Here is a 25,967-nt window from a genome sequence, read left to right on the forward strand (position 1 = left end):
ATGACGTCCTTTCAACGCTGAGGTTTATTTCTGACTAAACTATGAATGACCTTGTCCTGTTCAGCTGAGTCTTAATGCATGCCAATATAATATACCTAATAATAATGTAGGTAATCATTCTCTTTTTGTTCGTTATGTCATGTCATACCAAAATAGAAACGTTTACTTCAAACCAATTATATTATGTTATCTATCTTATGTAAATCTTATTGTCATTCTATTCAATTTTAAGATGTCTCGCAGCTGTTGGGTGACAGATTAAGTTGTGAGGTTAAGGTGCCTTGTCAAATCCCACCAAAGGCAGATCACGAATGACGGCAATAGATTCATTTAATCGTGAATAGAAAAATTAAACTGCTAAACAAACTACCTTCAACGGCGGGAATATGCAGAAATCATTTTCTCCCAAAGGACTACTCCGGAAGCAAGCAGGAATGTGTGATATGTCATTATCAAAACTTTATTCTCTATTATCAGATAGTACTTCTGACATTAATCTGAAAGAAGATGATGCTGACACTTATTAACAATAATTGTATAAAATTTTAATCCGCGTGATGCATCCGATGATAAAGCCAACTTTAATTACTGATGTGACGATTCCTTGTAGTCCATTATGAATGCATTCCTTTACCAAAGTTGACTAACTCAAACATTTAAATATATACCGGATTCTGAAAGCTAAATAAATTAATCCCACATTAGAGACTGCAATCCACCCTATGGACGTTACCCTTATTTGTAACTACCTAAATAATATGATTGGAGGTGCATAATATGTACCTATTATTACCAAATCAAAATGCAGGGCCCCAGCCAACGGGATACGGCCGGTTCGGTCATTTAGAAAGCGCAGCACAACAAGGGCCAGCCTTTCAAGGCCAAAGTCCCATAGACTCGACCCAGGTACTCGGCGTATTACGTAAAGCGAAAAACAAAGCACCCATTGTGTAAACGACGTATGTGCCAGCAGGATAATCTGATGCCCACCCAGAATCAACAAACTCCACACCACCGCTCGAATATCCACCCCAATCAATTTAATAAATGACTAATGATTAATGCTATGACCACCTGGCAATCTTAATTACGCCGGCATCTTTACAAATATCAAACTTTTCCGCCGAGGGTCGATGGACTACAAACAGACACCCTAGTGCCACCTCGCGGCGAACCTGGTCAACAACCCCACAAGTCTGCCGTATCGACGACTCCTCGCGGACCCCTGTCACCTGAGCCAAAGGGGATACTGACCAAAGGTACGATTCCAAAACCAGGAGAACCATGAAGACGACACCCGGCAGGACCCCCCGAAATACCCTCAGCAGACCTAAAAGCAATCCATAGGTCTCAACCGATCTACAAACCACACTGCATCTGCAAAAACCCGACAGAGTTGTATTCATCTAGGACGCAATCCTATATAGTAGATTTCGTTTCAAATTAAATAATATTTATTTTTCGTTTTTGCTTGTGTCATGATTGTACCTGTGTAATTTAGCTTTAATAAATAATTATTAACATTAAACAAATCTGTGAGGGACTGTGCCTCTCCTCCCGCCCGCAAAAGTGTCTTGCAATGAATTAAATTGTTCACTAATTTGTAAGTTTTATTGCACAATATTGCATCGAATATAGGGCTCCTTTTGTCCCAGGTTGGCCTAATCACTAATACATCCACACCGCACGGCTAGAAAGCCTTTCACGGCTTGTTAACTCTCGTTTTAAATTAACAAAAGTTTATAGAAGACATTACCGCCCCGCCATCTATGATTACCACGACGAGGTAATTTTCTCATACAATCACTCCACAGAACACCAGAAGGACTTACCCTCCCTGGTGGAAGGCATATTCAAGGGTTAAGAAGTGGTTTCGCGTAGCCAAGACCCTACAGGTTCAACCAGCGGTTGTCATACTGGGCACCTTTAGCCCAGTACTCTCAAGCAAAGCTCTATATTGACAATAGTGAATAGATTTAGATTATTGTATAATTTTTATAAGACTAACAATTTGGTAATGAATATTTGATGTACCATTACTATAATATGACTTGAATTATACCTGTGTTTCTGTGGTCTTGTTGCATAATCAACACCTATCATGGCAAATAAACCGAGCGTTTGATTGACCCCTTTATCACACTATATACTGACACATAGTTTTTATTTTACAATAATAATAATTGTTAGTACTTGCATTTCGCAGATTACAAAAACTTTCAGACATTTTCAAGGTTCTTCCGAAACATTTTATTACTTCTACGTGTCACTTTTTTCTTCCTTAGTATTTACGACGATTATCTTTATTTCGGAGTAAGTTATTATTATTTGTTTACATTTTTTTTAGTAAGGGGGGTCACGAAAGCTGTTCGTGCAGCCTTTCATCATATCGAATGCTGAGAAGGGACGCCTAGACCTTGGCTCAGCAGCATGCTGTGGGAATCTCAAAAACATAAAGATAAGTAAAGATGGGCTCGACGATCAAACGGCTGGAGGTAATCGTGAACAGGCTCCCCGCGAACTCGAAACGTGTGGGTCTTCATCTGAATGCGGCTAAGACCAAATCCATGTGCAATGCTGCATGCATTGACGCCGACACTCCTCTGCGGGTTTCAGGTCTGCCCGTCGAGCTGGTGTCTAGGTTCAAATACTTGGCTACCACGGTTGCTGACGATGGTGGTATTTCTAGAGAGCTTGGAATCCGCATTCAACCAACTTGGAGTCGCATGGAGGTCAAGGCTGTATTCTGTGAGCACCAAATGATGTTTGTTTAACGCGTGCGTGCTACCTGTGCTCCTGTGAGACATGGCATCTTACTAAGCTTCAAGAGACTCAGCTTTTGAGCTTTGAGAATCGATGTCTCCGCCGAATCTTAGGGGTACATTGGTACGACCGCGTTACAAACACCCGAGTTTGTGAGCAGACACAGCAGCTTTCAGTGATTGAGATTATCACGAAGAGACACTTTACATGGCTGGGACACGTATTTCGGATGTCGCCAAAGAGTGCGACACTTCGTACCCTTGTGGCACAAAAAGGTTCCGTCGCCATGGCCGGCCCTCCCTCACACTGCAGCGGTGCTGCAAGAGCGACCTACTTGCTGTAGGTCTGACATGGCGAGAGGCGCAAGAGTTGGCGATGGACCGAGGGAAGTGGCGCGAACTTGTGCTTGCCCTATGCACCAATGTTGGAACGTGACAGGGTATAAGAAGAGAAAGATGGCCTATTATTATCCATTATTAGACCATGTCCGATCCTAATAAGATCACACGGGCCTACACAGAGTAGAGGTTTGCATCAACAGATTTTTGTTTTTATAAGAAATGGATGTTAGCCACTTCCTCAACCTATTAGGTCCATACTCTGACTCCAAACACAAATTGAAAAACAATATGTATATTTACCAGACACAGGATTCGAACCTGGAATCCACGACATTATAAACCGACCTGTAAGCCGCGCTAGACCATCGTGGCCATTATAATTATTATAATATTAATTATTCAGTGAAAATATCATTAATTTATGCATTTTAAAAATCTAATACATGTAAACTTACAAATAGTTTTTACTATACAATTATTTAGTTCTTGCATTTCGTATGTTGTGACGTGCAATTAACTTTATTTCAGATTACAGTATTATGTGTTTACATTTTTTTAGTAACAGGAGTTCAGAACTGTGCACCTTATCATCGTATCCAAGCAGCTCATGCAGCCTCATCAGTCATCACTCCAATTGGACCTGACTCTAATATGCACTACTGGTGGATCAATTCTCAATCGATGCACGAGTTACAAGCTGTCCGCCTTTAAATCAACCCAAACGAACTCCATTTTATTGGACGACTGATAAATACTATCCACACTATTTGTATAATATTATGAATATTACAATAATATTAATTTATATTAAATTTAATTACAATTACATTTAATTACAATAATAATATATTACAATAATTATGTATAATATAGGTTAACTATTTTTGTCAATGATTGTATTTAAAAAAATATTTTTGTTATATGTGTTTCTGAGATATTCCAATTGAGTCGTATAGTATCGAAAGTAGATCTGCGTTATTCATCATTTCGAGAAAATGACGAAAAACGTTTTGTTGGGTTTTTTAGTGTTATAATAGCATGAAATATGTTTCTACATTTAGAAATTAGAAATTCAATTCAAATTCAACAGTTCTACTTTTGTTTCCAAAGTATTGAACAGTTCTAATTCTGATACCAAGCCCTATTTTCCATCACAATTTTATACCACACAGATATGATTTTGATTAGAATATTATATTGCTAGTCGTACATTATGGCCAGAAGAATAATTTGGCATACCTACTTAGTTAAATTTCGATATATCTGCGACAGTTCTACTTTTGATACTATACGACTCAATTTATGTATGTTAAAAATATATGAATAAATTTAATTGATCGTCTTTTATTATTTACTTGAAGACATTGTATTATAAAATAACATACAATTAATTATGTAGATATATATTTTAATTTTTCTTACTTATTTCCACAATTATATTTAATATCGGGATTGTCTTTGACACTCAATTGTTGACAGTTCCGGGTTTAGGTGGTGTCATTAATTGGACATGTGGATCAATTCTGTACTTATCGACTGCTAAAGTGATAAAGTGATAGATATTATCAAACTTAGGGTAGGTTTGTATCAAAGTATTAGCACTTATTGTAACAATTACAATAAGTTGGTTGTAAATGTTGCAATAAGCGTTACATTTTAACAGCGCCTCTCTTGCTACTGTTAAAATATAGCACTTATTGCAACAATACAACCAACGTATTGTAATTGTTACAATAAGTGCTAATACTTTGACACAAACCTAAGTTTGATAACATCTATCACTTTATCACTTTCGTGGTCGATAAGTATAGAATAGACCCAATGGAACAGTTTTAGTAAATTTTCTGCAAATATTCTTATTAGCTTAAAATTAACATTAACTTAATGTAAAATATTAACCAAAATTTTTGCAACTTCTGCCACTGTGACGAGCATAATTGTAAATGAATTTTTCTCGGAAACACTTGCATCTAGCAGTTTGGCATCCCTGGGTACACTGGCACCTTTTGTATCCCTGACCAGTACCCACAGAGCCAAGACTTACTAACGCCCTAATAGATATTTCTATCTGAGGAACTTCACTTTTTTTAATCTTTTGTATTTCGTTTTCTGCAGACTATTTCACATAACATAACATATTACAAATAATTCCATGTTTTGTTCCCACTTTATACCTATTCTCTATTATTTCTATGATTACCCCAATTAAGTTGCTGGGATCTCCCTTTCCTTTATCAAATTGGTTAATGCCAACCAACACATTATCGCCTTCTTGCAATGGTGGCATTAATAATTTGGATCCTGCCATCATTTTGTTTGCTTGGAGCAATAAATTTTTACTTGCTATTTTTCTGCATTCAAATGCAGGATGTGACGCAGGTTTTGGATTCTCCGATTCAAATGATGCAGGATATGACGCAGGTTTCAGATACTCCAATTCAAATGCAGGTTTTGGATTCTCCGATTCAAATGATGCGGGATGTGACGCAGGTTTCAGATACTCCAATTCAAATGCAGGTTTTGGATTCTCCGATTCAAATGATGCAGGATGTGACGCAGGTTTCAGATACTGCAATTCAAATGCAGGTTTTGGATTCTCCGATTCAAATGATGCAAGATGTGACACAGGTTTCTGATACTCCAATTCAAAAGCAGGATGTGTCACAGGTTCTTCTGATTCACAATCAAAATGTAAAATATCATCTCCCGCATTTGCAATTGACCCGTCTTCCTCAATTTCAATTATTTCTACTTGAGGATTTAAACAATCTAATGTAATTTCTGCATTGTCACAATTAATCAATCTCTGAAGTTCTTCCTCATTTAAACCATTGCTTATTTTTTCCAAAAATTCACGTGGAATTTGGGAACGTAAGCCCATTTTAGGTGGTTGTCCGAATATAGCCCTATATGGTTCCATTCGTATAGCTTCATGATAGGTTGTATTCATTCCCCATTGAACGAAAAGCAAACCAGTTACCCAAGAGCAAGTGTTATTATCCCGCATCCAGGCAATCAAAGAATTTTTTAGAGTTTGGTTACTTCTTTCAACGGAACCTTGACTTTGAGGATGTCTTGGCCTACCATTAACTAACATTAAATCAGGCCATAAAGACCCCAATTCCTGTAATATACTGGCAGTGAATTCTCTTCCATTGTCTGATTGCAGAATATGTGGGGCCCCAAAGTTGAGAAAAATATCAAGAAGCACTTTTGCTACTTCTACTGCCCTTTTAGAAGTGAGTGGTCTAAAAAAACTATATTTTGTTAGATGTTCCTTATAATGGAGTATAAATTTATAATCGCCGTCAGGTAAACTTTGGAAATCCACTAAATCCACTTGTCCTTGTTGATTGAGATCAGAAACAGTGATTGGATGGACAACTATGCCTGCTTGCGATCTCATTTTTGTTTTCTCTGTGCACCTTTCACACTGCTGAATAAACAATTTGATAATTGATATTGGTATATTAGCATAGTGCTTTTGTTGAGTTTTTTTCTCACCCTTATGTCCACAAGCTATATACATATCATTGATAATTGATAGCACATTTCTTCTGGTGGCCATAATTTTATTGTCGTTAATTTTTGAAACTTTTATAATTCCTGCAAATCTCACTAATTTAAAAGACTTCTTGATATGATAGTATTGTCTATCTTTATGAACATTAACATTTTCGATAAAATGCTTATCACGTGTTTTTCGTGGTCTTCTGTCCATAGACACTCGCTTTTGTAATTATCAATTTCTGACTGAATGTCCATTTTGAGGTTAGCTGAAATAAAAACGTTAAAATTATTATTTCTCGTTTTGATTGATCACAAAATATTTTTAAAAATCGGAGGTTTAGTCATATTTATTTAAAATATAATGCTTACCTTGGAGGCTGATTCTTAAAACCATCCGTAAGATCCTAATAAAACCGTACGTAGGTAGGTACCTATCAAAATTACTTTTTCAACTGTCATCAGTGCTGCCAAGTCAAAATTTAAAATTTCAGTAGATTTTGACAAAAAATTCAGTAGATTTCATAAAATATCAGTAGATTTTGAAAAATGTGGTTTATTAGATATGATTTAAAACTAATAAGAATAACAATAACTAATAATATTAATTTATTGTAAACAATGATGATATTAATGGGTAAAATGGCGCTCTTGGGTAGAGTTACAATGCTTTTTATGTCAATTTAGAAGTGTATAACATCAAAAAAGGTCATGCGTAAATCATTTCAAGTTTATTATTGAAAGAATCATCAGTTAATTTACAATTATGGAGAAACACAAATATCAGTAGATTTCTTGAATTTCGAAAAAAAATAAAAAATTCAGTATCCTCTTGCGTCCTGAGGTACACATATGTGGACGTTATTTAAATATTTTTTAGTAATGATTTGAATGGATACTTGAACCGCATTTGACTACAGTGGTATAGATAGTATATTTTTCTACCACTAGAGCAAAACACTAGCCTATGTAGTTTTAAAATAAATTGTTATTTTGACTTTGAAGTTATGGATATTTGCACAAGACAAAAATGGCGGCTAAAAAGTCAACTCTGACAAGTAAGTGCTTTTAATTAAATATTAATATTTATTTATATTAAAAACCAATGATGTATTTAGTTTCACAATGAATCATAGTAATATTCCGTATACTTTAAATTATCTTTACACTTTTGTAAAATATTATAATCATAGTTTCAAAATTCGGTACACACATGAGTAACTCAGGTCTAGAGTGATATATTTTGACATTAGTATATCTGATTTATTGAGGTTATGTTTTTTGTTTACATTTAGACGAATCCTTGAATAGCCAGCATATTGGTGATATTTTGAATGATAATGATGTCGAAGTTGGTGGAGGATATAACCCTGACGACAGTAATGATGTTCACATTCATCTCCTGGGCCCAGATGATGACTTTATTCTGGAGAACCAGTGAACTTTACTCACTGCTAGAGGCTGAGATACATCCTTCAAAATCACAATCCAGGATCCTATCCTGGCTTATGAAACCATAAGGTATCAATGCTCATATTATATTACTTTATCATTTAGTCATAAATATCAAACTTATCATTTTATTAGGCAAGTGCATGCACTGCTAAAAAATCAATTAAGTACCAATTAAATTGATACAGTTTGTGATGAAAGGGCTTTGTGATCTCCATATTGAGGATTCGATGGACAGAATAATTAATATACTTAATATACCTAGTGATTAATACTATTGGCCATTAGTATTTATATTCCTGGTGTTGAATACTTAATAAATAGGAATAAATGTATCGATTAATTCATATTATTGTATTTTCTATTGTTTCAGTACGCTGAGCCTAATAAGACGAATGATGCTGAGCTGAAGAGTTCAGTTCATGGCCATATATGGTTTATTGGGTGCTGGACTCCAATTGCTCTATAAATTATTCTTCATGTGGGGAAGTGAATCCTACCTATCTGATGAAGATACGATACAATCTCAATGCAACGCTGTGATGTTACTTTGGCTTCCCAACAACTGCCCTTGTACGTCTACACATATGACTTTTTTACCAGCTTCAACCTCACCGATTCGTTATTTCAGGCCAATACGTGTTATGATTCAAAGAAGACGAAGAACGATATGCATCACTCAGTCAGCTGTTGTAAAATACTGATTACAAGTCGATGAGCCGCATTAATCTTCACAGTGGTGTGTTTGCTTTCACAGGACATCAAGCATGTAAACTGTGAGGATCTTTGACCACTGTGGACATGGACTTGTTGGACATGGACATGAAATAGTTTGCTCATTGTACATGCAAACTTATAGGCAAGAAAATATTCACTGTGATTGGAATACTTCATAGTCATGGAAAATCAGACTTGCAAACCCTACGATTTGGTATGAAAGTCATTTAGCCATCATTATCATCATCGATACAAGGTCATCCAAGAAACTCTTCACCATTAGCTTCCATAACACACCGAGTAAACACAGATCTACTTCTAAAGCAAAGAATGGTTGTCCCTAAACCTATTCCCTGAAGTGCGCGTTAATTAATGTGTAGTATTTTAGGGTTTTGACCGTTATTGTACTATATTTTTAATCTAAATAAATATAATTATCCAATCACCATTATATTATTATGATTATTGTATTATTTTTCTAATAAAATTGTATCATTATATGGATATCACATTGTTTTTCTTTCATTTCATTGTTTGTACTGTATCCAATATTGTACTCTATTGTGACCTGAGATGCACTCACGTGCACGTAGTGGATTTTAGTTAATATATAGTAAAAAAAATATTTTAATTTTTTTTTTGTGATCTTAATAATATTTATTGAACAGAAAAATGCACAAATATTTTTTCTCATGACTGGTTCTATCTCGGGTCTCAAGAGGGTATATTGGCAAAAAATATCAGTTGATCTACTGAAATTTCAGTAGACATGGCAACACTGACTGTCATGTTGATGGTTTAAGAATTCCGTATTCCGCCGAATTCACGCACTCGGCAGGCATTTTGCAAAATTCATGAATAAGGCAACGGGCTTGCATTTTTCATGTAATAGGTACCTACGAACGCTATTTCATACATTCGGTGTAACATATACATTGGTTCAAAACTTCACACCTTAATGGGACGTTCAACAGAATTGGCCTTGAGAATTGAAAATATGATTTTTTAACATGTGGTCCATAATATCTGGTCTACTAGTTAATATAAAAAGGTCGTGTCAAAGTTGTTTGTGTCAATAAATTTGCTCTATGACTCGATCCGACTCATATTTCATCAGGGCTGTCGAAGACATAAATCATAAATATTTATAATTTTAAATTTTTATTTATAATATATATTATTTAAGTTTTGTGCATCTAATGCCGGGTCCACACTGGTAACAAGTTAAGTTGCTGGCAACCTCGTTAGATTTTACGATAATTATGATGATTATCGTAAAATTTCTTAAGCAATTATGGTAAGTATCGTAAAATTCTGCGAATAAAAAAAGACAAGAAGGAACATCCTGATTCATCGCAGTAAAATCTGGCAATCAAATTCGCCATTTTGAAAAGCGACGATTTTGCGTAAACAAATATCACGTGGTCTGTACGTGTGCGACAACTTCGAATGTGTTTGTAATTTTGTGTATTTTATGTTTGTGTATCACACATTGTCGGCCATATTTGCCGGCCTTTCTGATTGCCGTGATTTGTACACATCTTCCTTTCTGTCTTTTTTTAATCGTAGAAACAAACAGTATTTTTTATTAGTTATATGAAGTTGGCCTTGAATCTGTAATAAAATAATACACAATTAAAAGATTTTGAAATAGAAAAAAACACATTTCCAATCTTTCAGCCGTGCTCACTCATGAATGTCATTCGTCATTTAGATAAGTAGGTATATACACATTTTGATGTTATCTTGCAAAGTGCGAATGTAATGTTTTCAAATAATTGATATGGATTAATTATACCATCGTATTATTTTCTCGAAATCATAAACATACTATAATAGTATTTGAGTATCAACCTATGTTCAATTTGAATTGGGTTATAATTATAATATACCCGTATATATATCAATAGTATGTTTGCTACAAAATCTACCCAAGTTATCAGTACGTACTTGCACAGGTTTGATTAAAAACTATGATGAAATTACTTAACATTTTTAAAATATTAATTCATAACATTATTTTGACAGCCCTGTTTTCTGATCGGCGTACATCTTGCAGGTGTTTATAAAATAATAATAATGTTCAGCGGCAGACAATATCAATAATAATAATAATGGTTCTTGAAATAAAATCTCCGATGATTAGTGATTTTTGCGAAAAGATCGATTTAAATTAACGTACTTACGACGCCGAGGTCCTTTTTTATACTAAATTATATTTGAATGTGGGCTCTTCAGCCCCCCTTTACTGCAATTAATTGTGTCTGCACGCAAAAACTACTAAATGTTACCAGAGCGTTTTTGCCGACAATGCCGACCCTTTTTTGGGTTGCTACGCTCCGGGACCTAGTTCTTGCTCCAGCTCCGCTCCAGGTAAAAAGTCTTAATATTAAGTATTACCTATATGTACATAAAAAATGTTAAAAAAATAATTAGTTTTAAAATAATCTTCGTTTTCATTATTAAATCGATTTAATTCTCGTCGTTATTAAACAAAATTTCCGAGAGCAAATCGTTTCTCATTATTTGTATCACTGTCAAAAAAGTGAGATTATTTATCAATCGGCAGTGTTGCCATATTTTAAATAATTCCAGTGTTGTCAAAATATACTATTTTCATTGGATTTTAGGACGAAAATTGAATAATAAAAAAAACATCCTGACCAATGGAGCACTACAAATTTTTGGTGCTCCGGGTAAAATCCCATTGCTCCAGTGCTCCGTGCTCCTGCTCCGATCTCTGCTCTAACGCTCTGTTCGTTATACCACGGAAAACGTCAGAGGGTGTGAAAGACGCGGTGGGCGTTGGACAGAAAGAGCGTGTAATTTTTGAAAAGTAGTTTTACAATTACAAGCATTAAATAACAAATTACGGTGCGTAAGTGCTGCTTTTAGAAAAACTTTCGATAAGTGAAAAGAATGGTGTAATATTTCGGCGTCTGCCCTGCCCTCACTTGTAAACATCGTAAATAAACTTAGCCTCTTTGTAGGCACATACCATTTGCGATCTCGGGATCTGTGTATACTACTTAGTACTAAGCCGTTGTAGAGATCAGAAAAAGAAGGTAGATGGTTGCAGTATGTCAATATTTATTTGTAGTGATTAGATTTTTAATCACCTTTATTTTTCATATTCAATACAAAATATTACAGAAAATTTAAGAATGCTAATTATTTAAAAATACCATTGATAACTACTAGATGAGCAGTTCCCATACAAGTGTCATTTTAAAAATGTACCACAAAAGATATAACGAATATCGTCTTATAATATTTCCTTGTAGGTATAATGCGTTAAGACCGTTAACATGGATTCCCGAATTTCACCCGTATTGCTCTGGCTGTAAAACTAAATTTGCGTTCTTGGAATAGTGAACCTAAGTGTGGCTGCAACGCAAAACAGACAGAGCAAGTCGTCATGCGCTGACTATTAGTTAGAGTAAGATGCAAGCTAGACCGGGCTTACTCAGTAAGTTTTAACAAAGGCCGACTCGCTGAACATCGGGCGTCATTTTAAGAAGCATATGATTCATCCAGTAGTATATCAATGAAAATACATACTTACCTAATTTTAAAATACCTCACAAAATACATCCATTAGAAAAAAAACACATAAAAATGTCAACGGAATGGGAATCGAACTCACATATTTTCACTATCCAGGTGACTGTTCTAAATTCTTGAGCTATCCGTCGGCATAATGACTCATGTGAATTATATCTAATATTTACAGGCTTTGAGGTATATGCAATCACCTGAACGGTGAAAAGATGTGAGGTTCGAGTCCGACTTAGATGACATTTTTTCTATATATTTTTTTAATAATATATACTTATGTTTTCTAAGATATTTCAAAATTAAGTAAGTACTTATATATTTTCTGTAAAGATAATTAAAAATCGAATCATTAAAAGAAAATATTAAAAAATGCAACAATTGCCTGTGTATTCAAAGTATATGTAACTTAAGTATGTATTTTCATTAGATTTTAATATATCTAATTTATTTTTCCTCTTTCTCTGCACTATCTCTCCATCTTATACGACTTCCATCAGGTCTTCGTTTGCCGTCTGACTTCCTGAAAATCAGATTCTTGAATATTATTTATCCATATATTATTATTATTCAAATCAATGTGGCTTAATTTCTGTAGCTAATACAATCTAAGATGTTTTTGGTACCCACCTATTTTTCATGTACCTAATTGGTACCTATATGTATGAATATCGAGTCAGTGCATTTAGGCATGTCTTTGTAAGGTTTTTTGTAATACCCCGATCGCGGTGGGGTATTCATTGTAAAACTGTAAATATACTAACTATTTTATTGTATCGTGTATAATAGACATTTCGCACATAGATGCAGCGTTTATACTCCTAATCTATGCGCACAAAAGTAAGTGTGCATCTGCGCAGGTCCATGCTTAAGTTGTTTAGCTATAATTTAGGTGCCAGTATCACACTCGTCCGAAGGTTCGATTGAACTTGCGCGATCAACAACGATCCGATGTTTGCGCACACGCTTATTTACCCGAACCTCACCTCACCACTCTACCGCTGCAAACTGTATATGTTAATTACTCATATTCACGATAAACTGTTGCGAATGCGTTATTTTTCGAAAAGTTTTGTCTTGTAATTTTAAGTTTTATAATAAATGGTGCCAACAATTTAGTCTTAAACCTGAACAAAGTACAACTATATTTTTTTCAGTATTTTAATAAACGAAAAAAATCAGATTTAAAAAAAAAACTATACGCGTTGCTAAGTACCAATAAAACTAATTCCAATGTTATATTTCAATTTAACTGGAATATCAATGTATTGAAATAAACTTCGCACCCTAGGGGTGGCAGATTATATGAAAGTATGGTGAAGCAGGTTGGTAATCAAGTTGCGGCAAAACTTCCACGATAATATTATTATATTATATGGGTACGTTATAATGACTAAAAGACCAAAGTAAATCCTCCGTGATGTCCTGCATTTTTTTTTATCGCGTCGCTATTTCTCGTAAGGTCAGCTATTGTTGGCCTGCTTCATTCAGTTGTATGAGAAAACCGATTTCTTTCCCCTCTTTTTATTTAATACCTCTATGTTCGCACCTCAAATAAATATAACATGTTTTAAAATTGGTACAAACTATCGCTTGGCGAAACGCTCGTCGATGAAAATATTTCTATCTATAATAATTGGTGCAAAAGCGTTCAGCTATATTGTATTAGAATATGTAAGTATATTTTATATTAGTTTTTCTTTTCTACCAAAGCGATATTTTTTGTCATCTACCTTAACTCTAAACTGACACTTGTCCTGCTTCAATCCAATAAATCATAATGAAAATAAAATAATTACAAGATAAAAAGAACTTTTTATATAGGTACAACGTTTTTAAATTTTGACATGTCATATTGATTTCCATAATAACGTACGTATATATTAATAATTTAGTTGCTAGGACCCCAGACCCCAAGCAACCAATAAAGGTGTCGAAATAACTTTTCATGCAAAACAGAATTAACTGAAAATGAATTCAATTCTACTTAAAGATGGCTAAAAGTATTAAAAAAAATGCATTGGCATCGTGTTCTGATATACCTATTCTAAAAGTTTCAAATGTCTAGCTAGTCGGTAAGTTAGTTAAAAATCGATTGCAAGATTTGTACCGGACAGAGAACCACCGGACAAATAAGAATACGAGGTAAGAAAAACCTAAAAATAAATTAAATCAGTCGTCAATATTCAAATGTCGGGCTACAATTTCCCCTCTTCAGTGAAAGTGTGAAGGAAATTTCTTAGATGAATTAGTCAAAGCTGTTATTCACGTCGCCACATTAGAAGCTGAACGACTAACAGATTGCTCTAGGCCTTTTTAATTATTATTTATTTTCTGAAAGAGCCAATGACTTAAGGCCACTTATACAGAGACAAAATAATTATATATTGAGTAAGCCAGAAAAGGACAAAAATAGTAAGTATATATTATATATATATATACATATTATACGTCTGTTATCTATGAAAATTTCCGTCCATTTTATTTTTGACGTTTGATTGTTTCGCATTTCATTTGAATTAGGAATTTCCCCGAATCACTGCTAAGTATACTTTATTTTACAACTTTTATGGCTACAAAATGGAGGTATATTGATAATGAGTAATTTCAGTGGCGCACCCAGGATTTAATATTGGGGGGGGCCCAAGGAGGATAATGTAAATTAGTCCCATAGGCTCTTTTTCATCTTCACACCCTAATTTCTCATTTATCGGTCTTTTGTCTATTGCCTTCGGTGTACCTGTCTACACCATGGTCCCCACATCCTGAAACGGGCTCTCAGGCTAGGATATTTGGCGCCCCCCCCCTACCTACCGCTTAGATTAAAGGCAGTATGAAACACTAAATTAACGTTTTCCAAATTGTGTTTTAGTTCAAATTAAGGGTACTTATACAGTGAATTATTGGCGATTTTTAATACATCTACTTTAATAATGGAGCTGTCGAGTATCGACACATAATAATCAAAAAATATATTACACAATTATATAAGTAAATGAAAATGCCGCAGACGACTTTTTTTACTATTAAAGCTAATTTATGATGTGTGTTTATCTCACTTATCTGATCAACCCGACACGCCGGGCCCCCCATAACCCGGGCCCCCCGGCTGGAGCTCTGTCAGCCCTCCCAAGCTATGACCTACACCACTCCGGAATTCGGATGGACACCGAGAATTTGTTGACAGTTCCATTAGGGATTGGGTTTCTAAAAAGACCCGGCATTTTCGAAATTTTTGTGTTAGAAATAAAAATCTAAAATTTTTTTCTATAAAGGTGCTGGTGAATTACATTCTGATAATTTTTATTTTGGGGGGTGCCAGAGCCCCCTGCCCCCCCCCCCCCCCCCCCTGGGTGCGCCACTGAGTAATTTAATGTGTCTTTTATGTAAAATAATTAATGGACTTGGATCACCGGGATGGGGGCAAGATTATGGTTGACGTATCTACAAAGATGTTATGAAATAATAGTGGAAATAGAGTATGTGCTCCTAGTAAAATTATCATGTCGTTTATTCGTTAAGCTAAGCGGAATTCGAGCCCATAACCTGTTTTCGAAACGGACTTTTTGCCAACTTTACTAGCTATGAGACGGTCCCGCGGCAACAATATTTTCTTACATCTAGCAATAATTATTGATTGGTAGGTTGTATTTGTATTTTGAAGGTTATCTTGTATCAAGTTAATATATGTATGTACGTAGGTTTTCATCGAAATCATTTGGAATTTTCTAAATAAGATTCGTTTGTTATGCTATATATAATAATTGTAATGTATCATCAGATTCCAGTAATTGGATTCATCATGCATCGATTAGAAAATTGTTATTTATCTTTGTAGTCAAAATTTTGGTAAAAAAAACAATGTACTTATCTTAAATGCAACCAGTTTAGTTCAGTAAACTCTTTCAGAAAACGACTGAAATGCGTCAATAATTTATGTTTCAATAATTGATTATATTATTATGTTAGTGAAAATACATTGATATTATATTTATGATAGTTTTAAATTTGGCAATACTGCTCAAAGGTTAGCTTCGTTTTTCAAATCATATTTTCTTTTGTTTTTTAAAACGATTTTTCTTCTCGTGTCATTGTTTAACTGTCAAACGTAAGAAATAATAATTTTACTATCTCGTTATATTTAAACTTTAAATTAAAGCATACCTACAAGCTTATTGGTCATTAATAAACATCAATATTACATTATATTTTAACGTTAAGGGAGAGAAAGAGACTAGACGTATTTGTCAAATTCTATTTGAAGTGTTCTGCTGGATGTGGAATGGATCCTGAAAATCTCCGAGCTGGATAATTATGAGTTTGACTGTGCCGAGCACTCTAATTTTTGGCTTCACGCTTGAGGAAGATGCCATTGAAAATTCGTAGTATTTAGACTTGTTGAAGAGTGTGGCAGTGTGAAAAAAAACTTCCTTCAGATGGATGGCGTAAATCATGAAGGCCAAATGATTTTTTAACCATTTTTACGTGACACGGAATGCCAAGCCATGAAGAAATCTACGGTCGCTACTGTTCTGGGCTCATTATTTTGAAAGCGTTCTTCGCCCCTGATATATTTTACATTTTGTCAAAACCATTTTGTGTAGTTTTTAATATTGAGTGTGTATATTTAAAAAAATGTATGTTTTCGATGTTGACTTCTGTTTTACTATGCTTGAGTTGTATTTTAAATAAATAAAGAGTGAATACTATAGTGCGAGCCCAAGAATTGTTGAAATATATGAATGTCTACTGGTGAGATAATTACCTACCGGCGTCTTCATTCAAGCAGAGAGCAAATTCTCCTTGTATTTTCTCTTATTAAAGTGATCTAACTAAGTATTTAAATTGACAAGAATTGACGCAAATTGACACTAGTGTCATTTAATGCAGGTCAGTATTTTTTTTATATTTTTTTGTTAGTGGAAGTCTTGAAACATTCTGTATAATCTTGAGCATCTCCTACCGTGATGACACACTAGTACATGGTCCAGAGAGATACATTACATAATACATTCCGTGTAAGTAATGACCATGCTAAGGATTCTTAGGTATTTGAATATGTTTTTGAGTGGTTCCACAACAAAATATCAAAAATATCTATCCGTCTCAGACAATTTTGAAACATTTAAGCCCTATTTGTTAGCGTAACCCATGGAATCTGTCTCGTATAATATACGCTAAATGTCGCATATATTATATGGAACATTTAGCTGCATATATGTATATGTACTATTATGTATTCAAAAGGTATGAAGGCATGGTTTGAGTTATTGGCTAATAATCAATCATACTTAAATAGTCTGCTACATCCTGACCATGACTTCCTACCAAAACATAAAATAAAGACCATTCTTGGAGTAGGATAAATATTTTCTTCCGTCTGTCCTTTATTTCGAAATTAGATCAACTAGTTTATCAAGGACGTGCAAATATAATATATTTGTTTTTACCTTTGACAACGCCACCATCCCTGACTTCTTGTTGAGATTTCGCATCTCCAGTGTGACCGTCTTTTACTCATAATAACACGAGTATTTTGGATCATCCTTTAATGTAAGAAAACACGAATTAATATTAGTATTAAAAAAGTGGAGAGCCTATCCATGGATATACGAAATAATATAAAAACTCTTGTTAAGTATTAGAACAATTATTATGCTGGTATCGTTAATTTTTAAGGAACTTTTTCAATGTAAAATAACTGAAAAAGGTTTCACAAAGTCGCCTTATAAAGTTGATAACTTATCCCAATATTACTCTTTTACCACTGCCAAGGTAATTAAAATAATGTTTTGAGCATGCAAAAGTGTTTAATTAACACAACACCTTCAGAAAACGTTCGTTCAATGATTTTATTGCCTGAACTATCACATTACATTTTTATATTTGGCACGCTTCTTTTGATTTATAGGCAACTATTTTTCACTGCGTAATACGAATGACAGAAACAAGATTTTAATTTATTTTGTTCATCTCTCATCTGAAGCAAATCTATTTAAAAAATGTAAAAGTATATCGAATATAATTATTTATTGTAGAAAAGGCGTTAATTTATAGCACGATAAAAAAATATGGAAGACATTATATGAAAACCAGAATAGGTTCGATTTACTGGGTACACAGAAATTAGTTGATGAAAATTTATAAACAATTATTTAACAAAAACATTTATATCTAAAATACTCACATAGTGATCTCCTCCATATATTCCGTTTCGATAGCCATGCCCAACGCCTCCATATTCCAATCCATTAAGACCCAAGCTGCTGTGACCGAGTCTATTGTACCCAAGACCACTGTAGCCTAAACCGCTGTGTCCCAGTCCATTGTAGCCCAAGCCGTTATAACCCAGTCCATTGTAATCTAAGCTGTTGTACCCCAGTCCACTATACCCAATGTTATTGTGAGTAGTCCGCCGTAGCCCAAATGTTTGCTAGCGAGTCCCAGCGAATGGTGGCCAACGTCTCCTCGTACAATATTACTGTGTGAGACTGCAACTCCGTGACCATTGCACATCGCGGCTAGTGCCACGACGCAAAGAGACAACTGAAAATATATACAAAAACAACGTATTATTATATTTTTCGTATTTGGCTACGATAGTAAAATCAAAATGCAATGAGTTAATTTTGTGTGTAAAAGAATTAATTCTTTTTATTAAATTGAGTGTTGAACCACGTTGTGTGGGATCTTCTATATAAATATAATATAGCAGATCCTACACTATATATACATTACAACAAATTAATTATATTGGTATGAGACAACCTAGGTCCTAGATATTGTCTATAAATTGGGCAAATTTAGTAGGTATTTATTTTACAAACTACATTCACTGGGAAATATTATAGTAAATAATGACGATTTACCATAATGAGCACCATCGTTATAGTAGTATTGTTGACTAAACTGAATACCTGATTGGACTCATCACTTGGTACAGCTGATGTATGTACTCCTCAAGGAGTGGGCTTATACACTCATTCGATTGCTTTTCTGTTTCCGTTATTACAAGAATTTCCATCAGTTTCAATGCTACCGAAAACGTGCGTAAAAGTTGACGAATACAAATATTTTAGCAATTGCAGTTATTAACATGATTTATATCGAATTGAATGCCATACCTAAAAATAAATGGCAAACACTAAACGCTTAACAGAGATACCTACACTATGAGTACTTACATGAAAAGAACAAAAATGCATATTTGTTCAATAGGGATTTGCTAATTTTCAGTTCTTCACTGTGGTTTTGCGTGCAAGTTCTGTTAGCTTCATTTCCCACTGTCTCAGGCATAAAGCCCATTGACGCAGCGAGTGCGGCGCTCGCGCAAAATTTCTACAAGTGGCGCGTAAATCAACGAAAATACAACGTAATCAAATACGCCAGCGCCCACTGGATTTCACGACGCATTATACGCGCCCGCCGCATGAATCATCGTTTTTTCGCGAATCACCGCTTCTAGGCGATACAAATGAAAGAAAATACAATGGAGTCCATTCATTGAACACGGCTACCAAAATTACGCCGCTCGAGGCCTCGTCGATCAACGGGCGAAAAGCAATTATTTAATAACAGAGAATCATTGTTTAATTTTACTGCGTGTCAAGTTTATCGCTGGTTGAATAATGTCGTCGTAAATATTTATTACAAGCCCCGAAATAATATAATATTTTTATTGCTTTGTTATGAGAGGCGCTTTAAAAATAATTGTTTTGTGCTGCTTGGGCCGCTTATTACATAGGTGAAGGGTAATGCGCGGGAAGAGACGTGTGATTATGGTTATGAATAAACACTGCATTCGCCGACTTCGCCCGCTCGACGCGTTCTATGAGCGCTATCGCTCATACGTCATATTATGTAGTTTATATGTTGATATGATCCTCTGAGAGTGTACCTATATGTCGGTTTGAAGGTAAGAGCATTTGTAGACGTCCCGGCTCTCACTTCTAGCAGTTGGCCATTGCAAGTTGGTTTCCACAAGGGAAAATCATGTTACGGCGAGCGAAAAAGTCCCTTCATAATCAAACTAGCATGATCATAATGTCACATACATCAAAATACAGACCACGCACACTCTAGTGGGCATTAATCAAGTTTTTCTTGTGGGACGCTCTTTGGACAATATTGAAAGTTACCTACCCTTTGTTACGCCACGTTAAGGAGTATAGATACGTGGCAGTTAGTGGACGGTAAATTACACCTTGCAAAAAGAACTCGTTTTCAGAATTAAAATATATGGATTGAGCCCCACCTGATTGAGAACGCACCGCTTTCAGAAATCAATTTGGTTTCAGAAGAGGCAAGAAGCCATTGTCCTTAAATCTCCAGGCTCCTCCGGCTCCAGGCCTCCGGCTGTCCACACTCCATGGGGGATAGAGGATACTAGAGAATACTAAAAGCATCCAAGTTAGTCACCTTCCTTGGCGTTGGAATGTATAATATGCTAAATTTCGATCGCCTTCAATTGGAATCATTTATTTTTCTTAATTTCAATTCTTAATTTTTTAAGGCAATACTTCAGTGAAACGGCAAATAATTTTCAACTATAGACGCGAGGAAATTTTGGACTCGCTGGCAGTCTGAGAGCGATCGTCGAAGTGTCAATGCGTCAATTTGTTTCGTGATGGCGACGGGGGTATTAATTCTTAAATCGTGTAAAGATGACTAAAAACGTTACCCATTTACTTTAAAAAGAAAACATGTCAATGAAATTATTATTGATACTAATTGAACATGGTGTGTAAAACTCCCACCTCCGCAACCTTTATGTATATGCAGCCACGTAATACGCGGCCGGCTAACATAACCCTTACGTGTGCCAGATCAAAGAATTTAAGCCCTCATTTTGTCCCGAGCAGAGCCGCACGGGACTGGTGATGCAACCTTACACCGAAGTGCGAATGCATGATGTTAATTTATATGGCAACTATCAAAGCGACTTTAATTTGAAGAGTCGCGAGGGGAGTCGAGAGTGTCCCGCTCCCCGTACGCTCTGGCGAATTTAGTAAAGGCCGCGAAATTGGCCTCGGTTGCCACCATGTCCGCGTGTCCTATTGGGCCCGAATGGGGTCGGACCCGGGCAAACAACTCCGCTCGTTTGGGGCCCATAAGTGGACAGTCCCACAGGACGTGCTCTGCGTCCTGCTGGTCGTGTTCACATGAGCAGCCCGACCCATGTCTTGCCAAACTAAACCCCTGCAGTTTGGCCGCAAAGTTTCCATGGCCAGTCATGAATTGACTAGTCCAGTGGGTCAGCACCAGTAGCCTCGTCATGTGTCTCACCAAGATATCTGGAAAGTATAGAAAAGTCTGGCGGCCCTTAGTGGAGGCCACCCATCACGCCTGCCATGCCGCATATGCGGTCTTGTAGACCAGTTCAGATACAGTTTTTCTGTAGCTCACGCCCTCCACTTTCGATGGCGGTGTCAGAAGTTATTGATCCTCCTCATAAGGAGAGTGATCGATCCTCTAATTTGAACGTGCAAGTCGAGGGGAAAGACCCCCGCAAGGACCGCCAGGGCATCCGTAGATGTGGTCCTATAGGCCTTAGTAAGGCCAATCAGAGCAGCCCTCTGTCCGCTAAACAGAGCTCTCTTTACAATTGTCAGCAAATATAGCCTCGTAGGCGATTCTCAGGGCCCGAGGCTTTAGGCCCCAATTGTTACCCGCCAGGCGAGCAACCTTCTGATAGGCTAGGTTGGCCTTAGCCACAATTACTTTAGCATGCTTCAAAAAGGTCTGCTTCTCGTCCAGAACGACCCCTAAGTAGGTCACTTCTCGAGAAAACCGTATAGCCGAGTCGCCGAAACGCACTGCGGGTGATCGCTTATTTATGTTTATCCTTGAGCTGCCCTTGAGGAGAATAGCTTCCGTTTTGCCAGGTGCAAATTCAAGCTTATTAAGCTTACCCCAGTTTAGGATTCTCGATAATGCGTCCTTAGCTACGCGCTCGAGTGTCGGACGACTCGGCAAGCCAACTAGTAAAAGAAGGTCGTCAGCGTACGCGACGAGCGCGCAGCCCGGTGGCAGAGGTAACGTCAAAACATCGTCAAAAAGTATATTCCATAGCAAGGGGCCAAGCACGGAACCCTGCGGATACCCCATGGTGGTCCCCCTGTAAATCAATTCAGTGCTAGAGTCGTATATAGCTTCCCTTTTATTAAAATAGCTTTGCACTAGGGCAAAGAGGTCTCCCGGGATCTGTCGGAGCCGAAGCTTAGACAGAATTAATGGCCATCATGCGGCGTCGAAGGCACCGGCTATGTCCAAAAAGAAGCCTGCCACAATGACTCCTTCTGAGTCCTCAACAAATTTCTGTGCAAATCTGATGGCGTCCTCAGTAGAATTGCCGGGTCTGAAGCCAAATTGCCTATCCGAGATAGGGTAGATTCTCTCAAGGTGGTCCTCCAGCCTTCTGCTGATTAACCGCTCCAATATCTTTCCCAGCACTGGCAGAAAAGTGATTGGACGGTACGCTTTTGGGTCATGCGGTGGTCGAGTGCTCATCTTAGGTATAATCCTAAGGAGACCCTTCTTCCAACAGTTCGGATAGATGCCCCTGTTCATGCAGTCAGCATGCAGCCCGACTATCTCATGAGGCGCTCGAAGCCACGCCCTTCTGGCAATCACATTGCTGATCCCATCAGGTCCGGGGGCTTTGCCCGCCCTGAGGCCATCAAAAATTAATCCCACCTCCGACTGGTATAATAAGTATTTAGTAAGAGTGTGCGACAGTGAAAGTCGTGGGTTACTGCCAAAAGTTGATAGATCTTGAAATCATGTTATGAAGTAATTGCAATTCGAAAGTTTGACATGACTTATAAAATCCCTAAAAATGCCCACGATGACCGCGTGGCTTCAGCGTTGCCATATAACGTCGTGGGTCTCAGGCTCGAATCCTGGATTTGGCAAATACGCATAACCTAATAAGTTAAGCAAGTGGCTAATATCCATATATCGTAAAAAAGAAATCTGTTAATACAATTCTCCATTCTGTGGTGTCCCATATTATCCTATTAGGATCGGACATGGTCAGTATGACGTATAAAATCAGGCATAATGCTAATTTCTTTGTCCTTTATGTGCATCTTCTATATCGGACGGCCTTGATTTTTTTTCTAGCATACATATTTATATATAGACACAGAATCTATTGTTAACTCTAAATACCTAAATTATCAACTTTTGGCAACAACCCCCACGAAGTGTTCTCACAACCCACCGGCTAACCCATTAACCTTAATAATAAATAGTGCATTAGATAATATATATATATTAGATAAGTATCAATAGGTTATGATATATGTAAGTATATAATATTTTTTATCATAAAGTCTTGTAAAGCCTTGTTCAGACCGATATGGGTATAATATAATATAATTTATATCCACGAACTATTTATTCAGTCAATGGTGGTTACATAAATATATATAATTACAAAACTATCTGTACGAAACTCAACGCGACGTGCTGACACCTGCAAATGTGCCGTAAAATTAAATGTTGGTCTTGTTCTGATGGTCCACATAGTAGAAATCTGCGCGCATTAATCAAAACAAAGTTCCGTGAGACCACGCATCGCTACTTGCGATGAAACAATAAAAATATGCTGCAAGTGGTTAACATCCATTTCTCGTAAAAAGAAAAATCTGTTAATACAAACCTCCACTCTGTGGAGGCCCATATTATGATCCTATTAGGATCGGACATCGTCAAAGGAAACATGACAACATTTGTTTGTTTATCATAACATTATCACGTGATTTTTTTTCCATCCGAGGCGGAAAACAAAAATACAGTCATTAAAATATTTCAAATAATATGTCTCCTTCTTTCAATACACCGACGTACAGAATATTATATTTTCTATGGATACCAATTATTCAACTACATAAAAATCATTGCATCGCATTTGAGTGTTGTAATACAAAAATATCGTAATTATTAATATTAATATTATACTCACGTTCTTTCGTTCAGCTTCATTTTCAAAAAAGCATCTTTGTTATTCGATACAATAATTAGTCACAATGAAAAACTTTTTGGCATCAACTGAACGCTCGATTGATTCATTGTTTATCCGAGTCAATGAATCAATATAAAAGACTCTTGTAAATAATGAAGATGGATCAATGATTCCCGTAAGAGAAACGGTCAATTTAATCGACGAATTAGTGAGTTTTGGCGTCCTGCGAATACATTTTTATTGACATCAGAAATTTGTTCGTCTTTTAAACGTCGAGTATTTTAATGTCATTAACAATATGTATTCTAAAAAATGAAAAGTATAACAGGTGCTAACCCAAAAAGATATTGAAAAGAGTTGTATGATTAGGGTTGGATGATTTAGATTTTTTAACACCACAGTAGGCTACGTGAACACTAATGACAGTCGTGAAAAGTAAAATACAGCACAGAACTTGACAGGTTTGGCAATATCGCATATTATTATAATATCATTATATATTCTAAATTCACCGGCAATTGTACCCGGAGCCCTGATAAAGAGAAACTAGTGCCTTACGCATTAGACCACGAGCACCGGATTTTATCTCCAGCAGTATTCCCAACTGTTATTCACAAAAATATACCAGATAGAGTAAGAAAATATGCCAGATGGCAAAATAAAATGTTAGATTTTTTCAAAGCTGAAAAAGTGTACAAACTATCATTTCAAAAAAATGTGTCACAATTTTAAAGATCGTTATTACAAAAAAGATCGATAACGAATTACGGCTATACTTCAGTTGAGGCATGTTCTAAAAATATCGTGGCTGGGCGATGCGCGGATGGTGCAAATGACGCGTGCCGAACGAAATATGATTTGTCATAAAAATTCAACATGCGTCCATTTAATGTTACTCAACTTATCGAATTCGTCACAAGACGCACTACCATTGTAACGAGTCTTTCACTCGACATAGTCAACGTCATTCCACTCGAATCAAGTATCAATCAATCTCTTGATTCAATTTCAATTCAGTTAAATTTCAATTCAATTTATTTTTTAAATATTGTGGACAAGTATAAGACGTTCACATGAAACATTATTATAAATAAGAATAAAAAGTAATAAAAAATGAAATAAATAAAGAGAACATAAAATACAATTATACATCTATAGAAGTTCAAAGAAGTACACCGAGTTTGCTAAGGAGACCCTATTTTAAGAATTTATAAAATAGCGTCCACCGAAACTCACCTCACGCAAGTGGCATATATCAACTTCTTCTTCCACCCTGTCACGTCCCAACATTGAGGCATAGGGCAATTGCATTGCATGTTGGCATTACCAGTGGCTGGCTGGTTCTGCACCTTGGCAGAATAAACAACTGATGCTCTCTATTTCAAAAATAGTTATCAGGGACACACAGGTCGACACTGTCCAGAATGGCAGAGATCTCTTGATCACATTGATCTCACCTGGACATTATTACCCGCGATTATTATCGCACGCTGTCATCTTTATTAAAGTGTTATTGTATTTATTGTAATAAACTTCCAAAAAACCAAGCTACAACGACCTTCTCTCTCAACCTTCATCACTTCCAAAGTAATATAATAGATCCCAAGCTCATGTAGGTAAAATAAGAATTGTGTAATATTATAGTATCACTTTCCTATCTCTCA

At 36.0% G+C, this 25,967-nt stretch overlaps 2 protein-coding genes across 2 annotated transcripts in view; one reads left to right on the plus strand and one right to left on the minus strand.

Annotated features, from left to right (window-relative positions):
* Window positions 1-215: 215 nt before the first annotated feature.
* Window positions 216-4,393, plus strand: LOC147079872 (uncharacterized). Its single transcript, XM_085947849.1, has 2 exons — window positions 216-3,290; window positions 3,664-4,393. Exon 1 carries the CDS (start codon window positions 2,469-2,471, stop codon window positions 2,772-2,774), a length of 306 nt encoding a protein of 101 aa, XP_085803975.1. The 5' UTR covers window positions 216-2,468; the 3' UTR covers window positions 2,775-3,290; window positions 3,664-4,393.
* An 18,181-nt stretch (window positions 4,394-22,574) lies between these two features.
* The window catches only part of LOC147079873 (uncharacterized), a 38,494-nt gene continuing 35,101 nt past the window's right edge, over window positions 22,575-25,967 (minus strand). The window contains exon 8 of the mRNA XM_085945728.1: window positions 22,575-23,036. Within this exon, the coding sequence (XP_085801854.1) occupies window positions 22,575-23,036 (462 nt within the window). The remainder of the gene's footprint in view (window positions 23,037-25,967) is intronic.

The sequence above is a fragment of the Rhyacophila brunnea genome, unplaced genomic scaffold, assembly GCF_057557595.1.
Source record: "Rhyacophila brunnea isolate RB1 unplaced genomic scaffold, BYU_Rbru_1.0 scaffold_1, whole genome shotgun sequence".
NCBI lineage: Eukaryota > Metazoa > Arthropoda > Insecta > Trichoptera > Rhyacophilidae > Rhyacophila > Rhyacophila brunnea.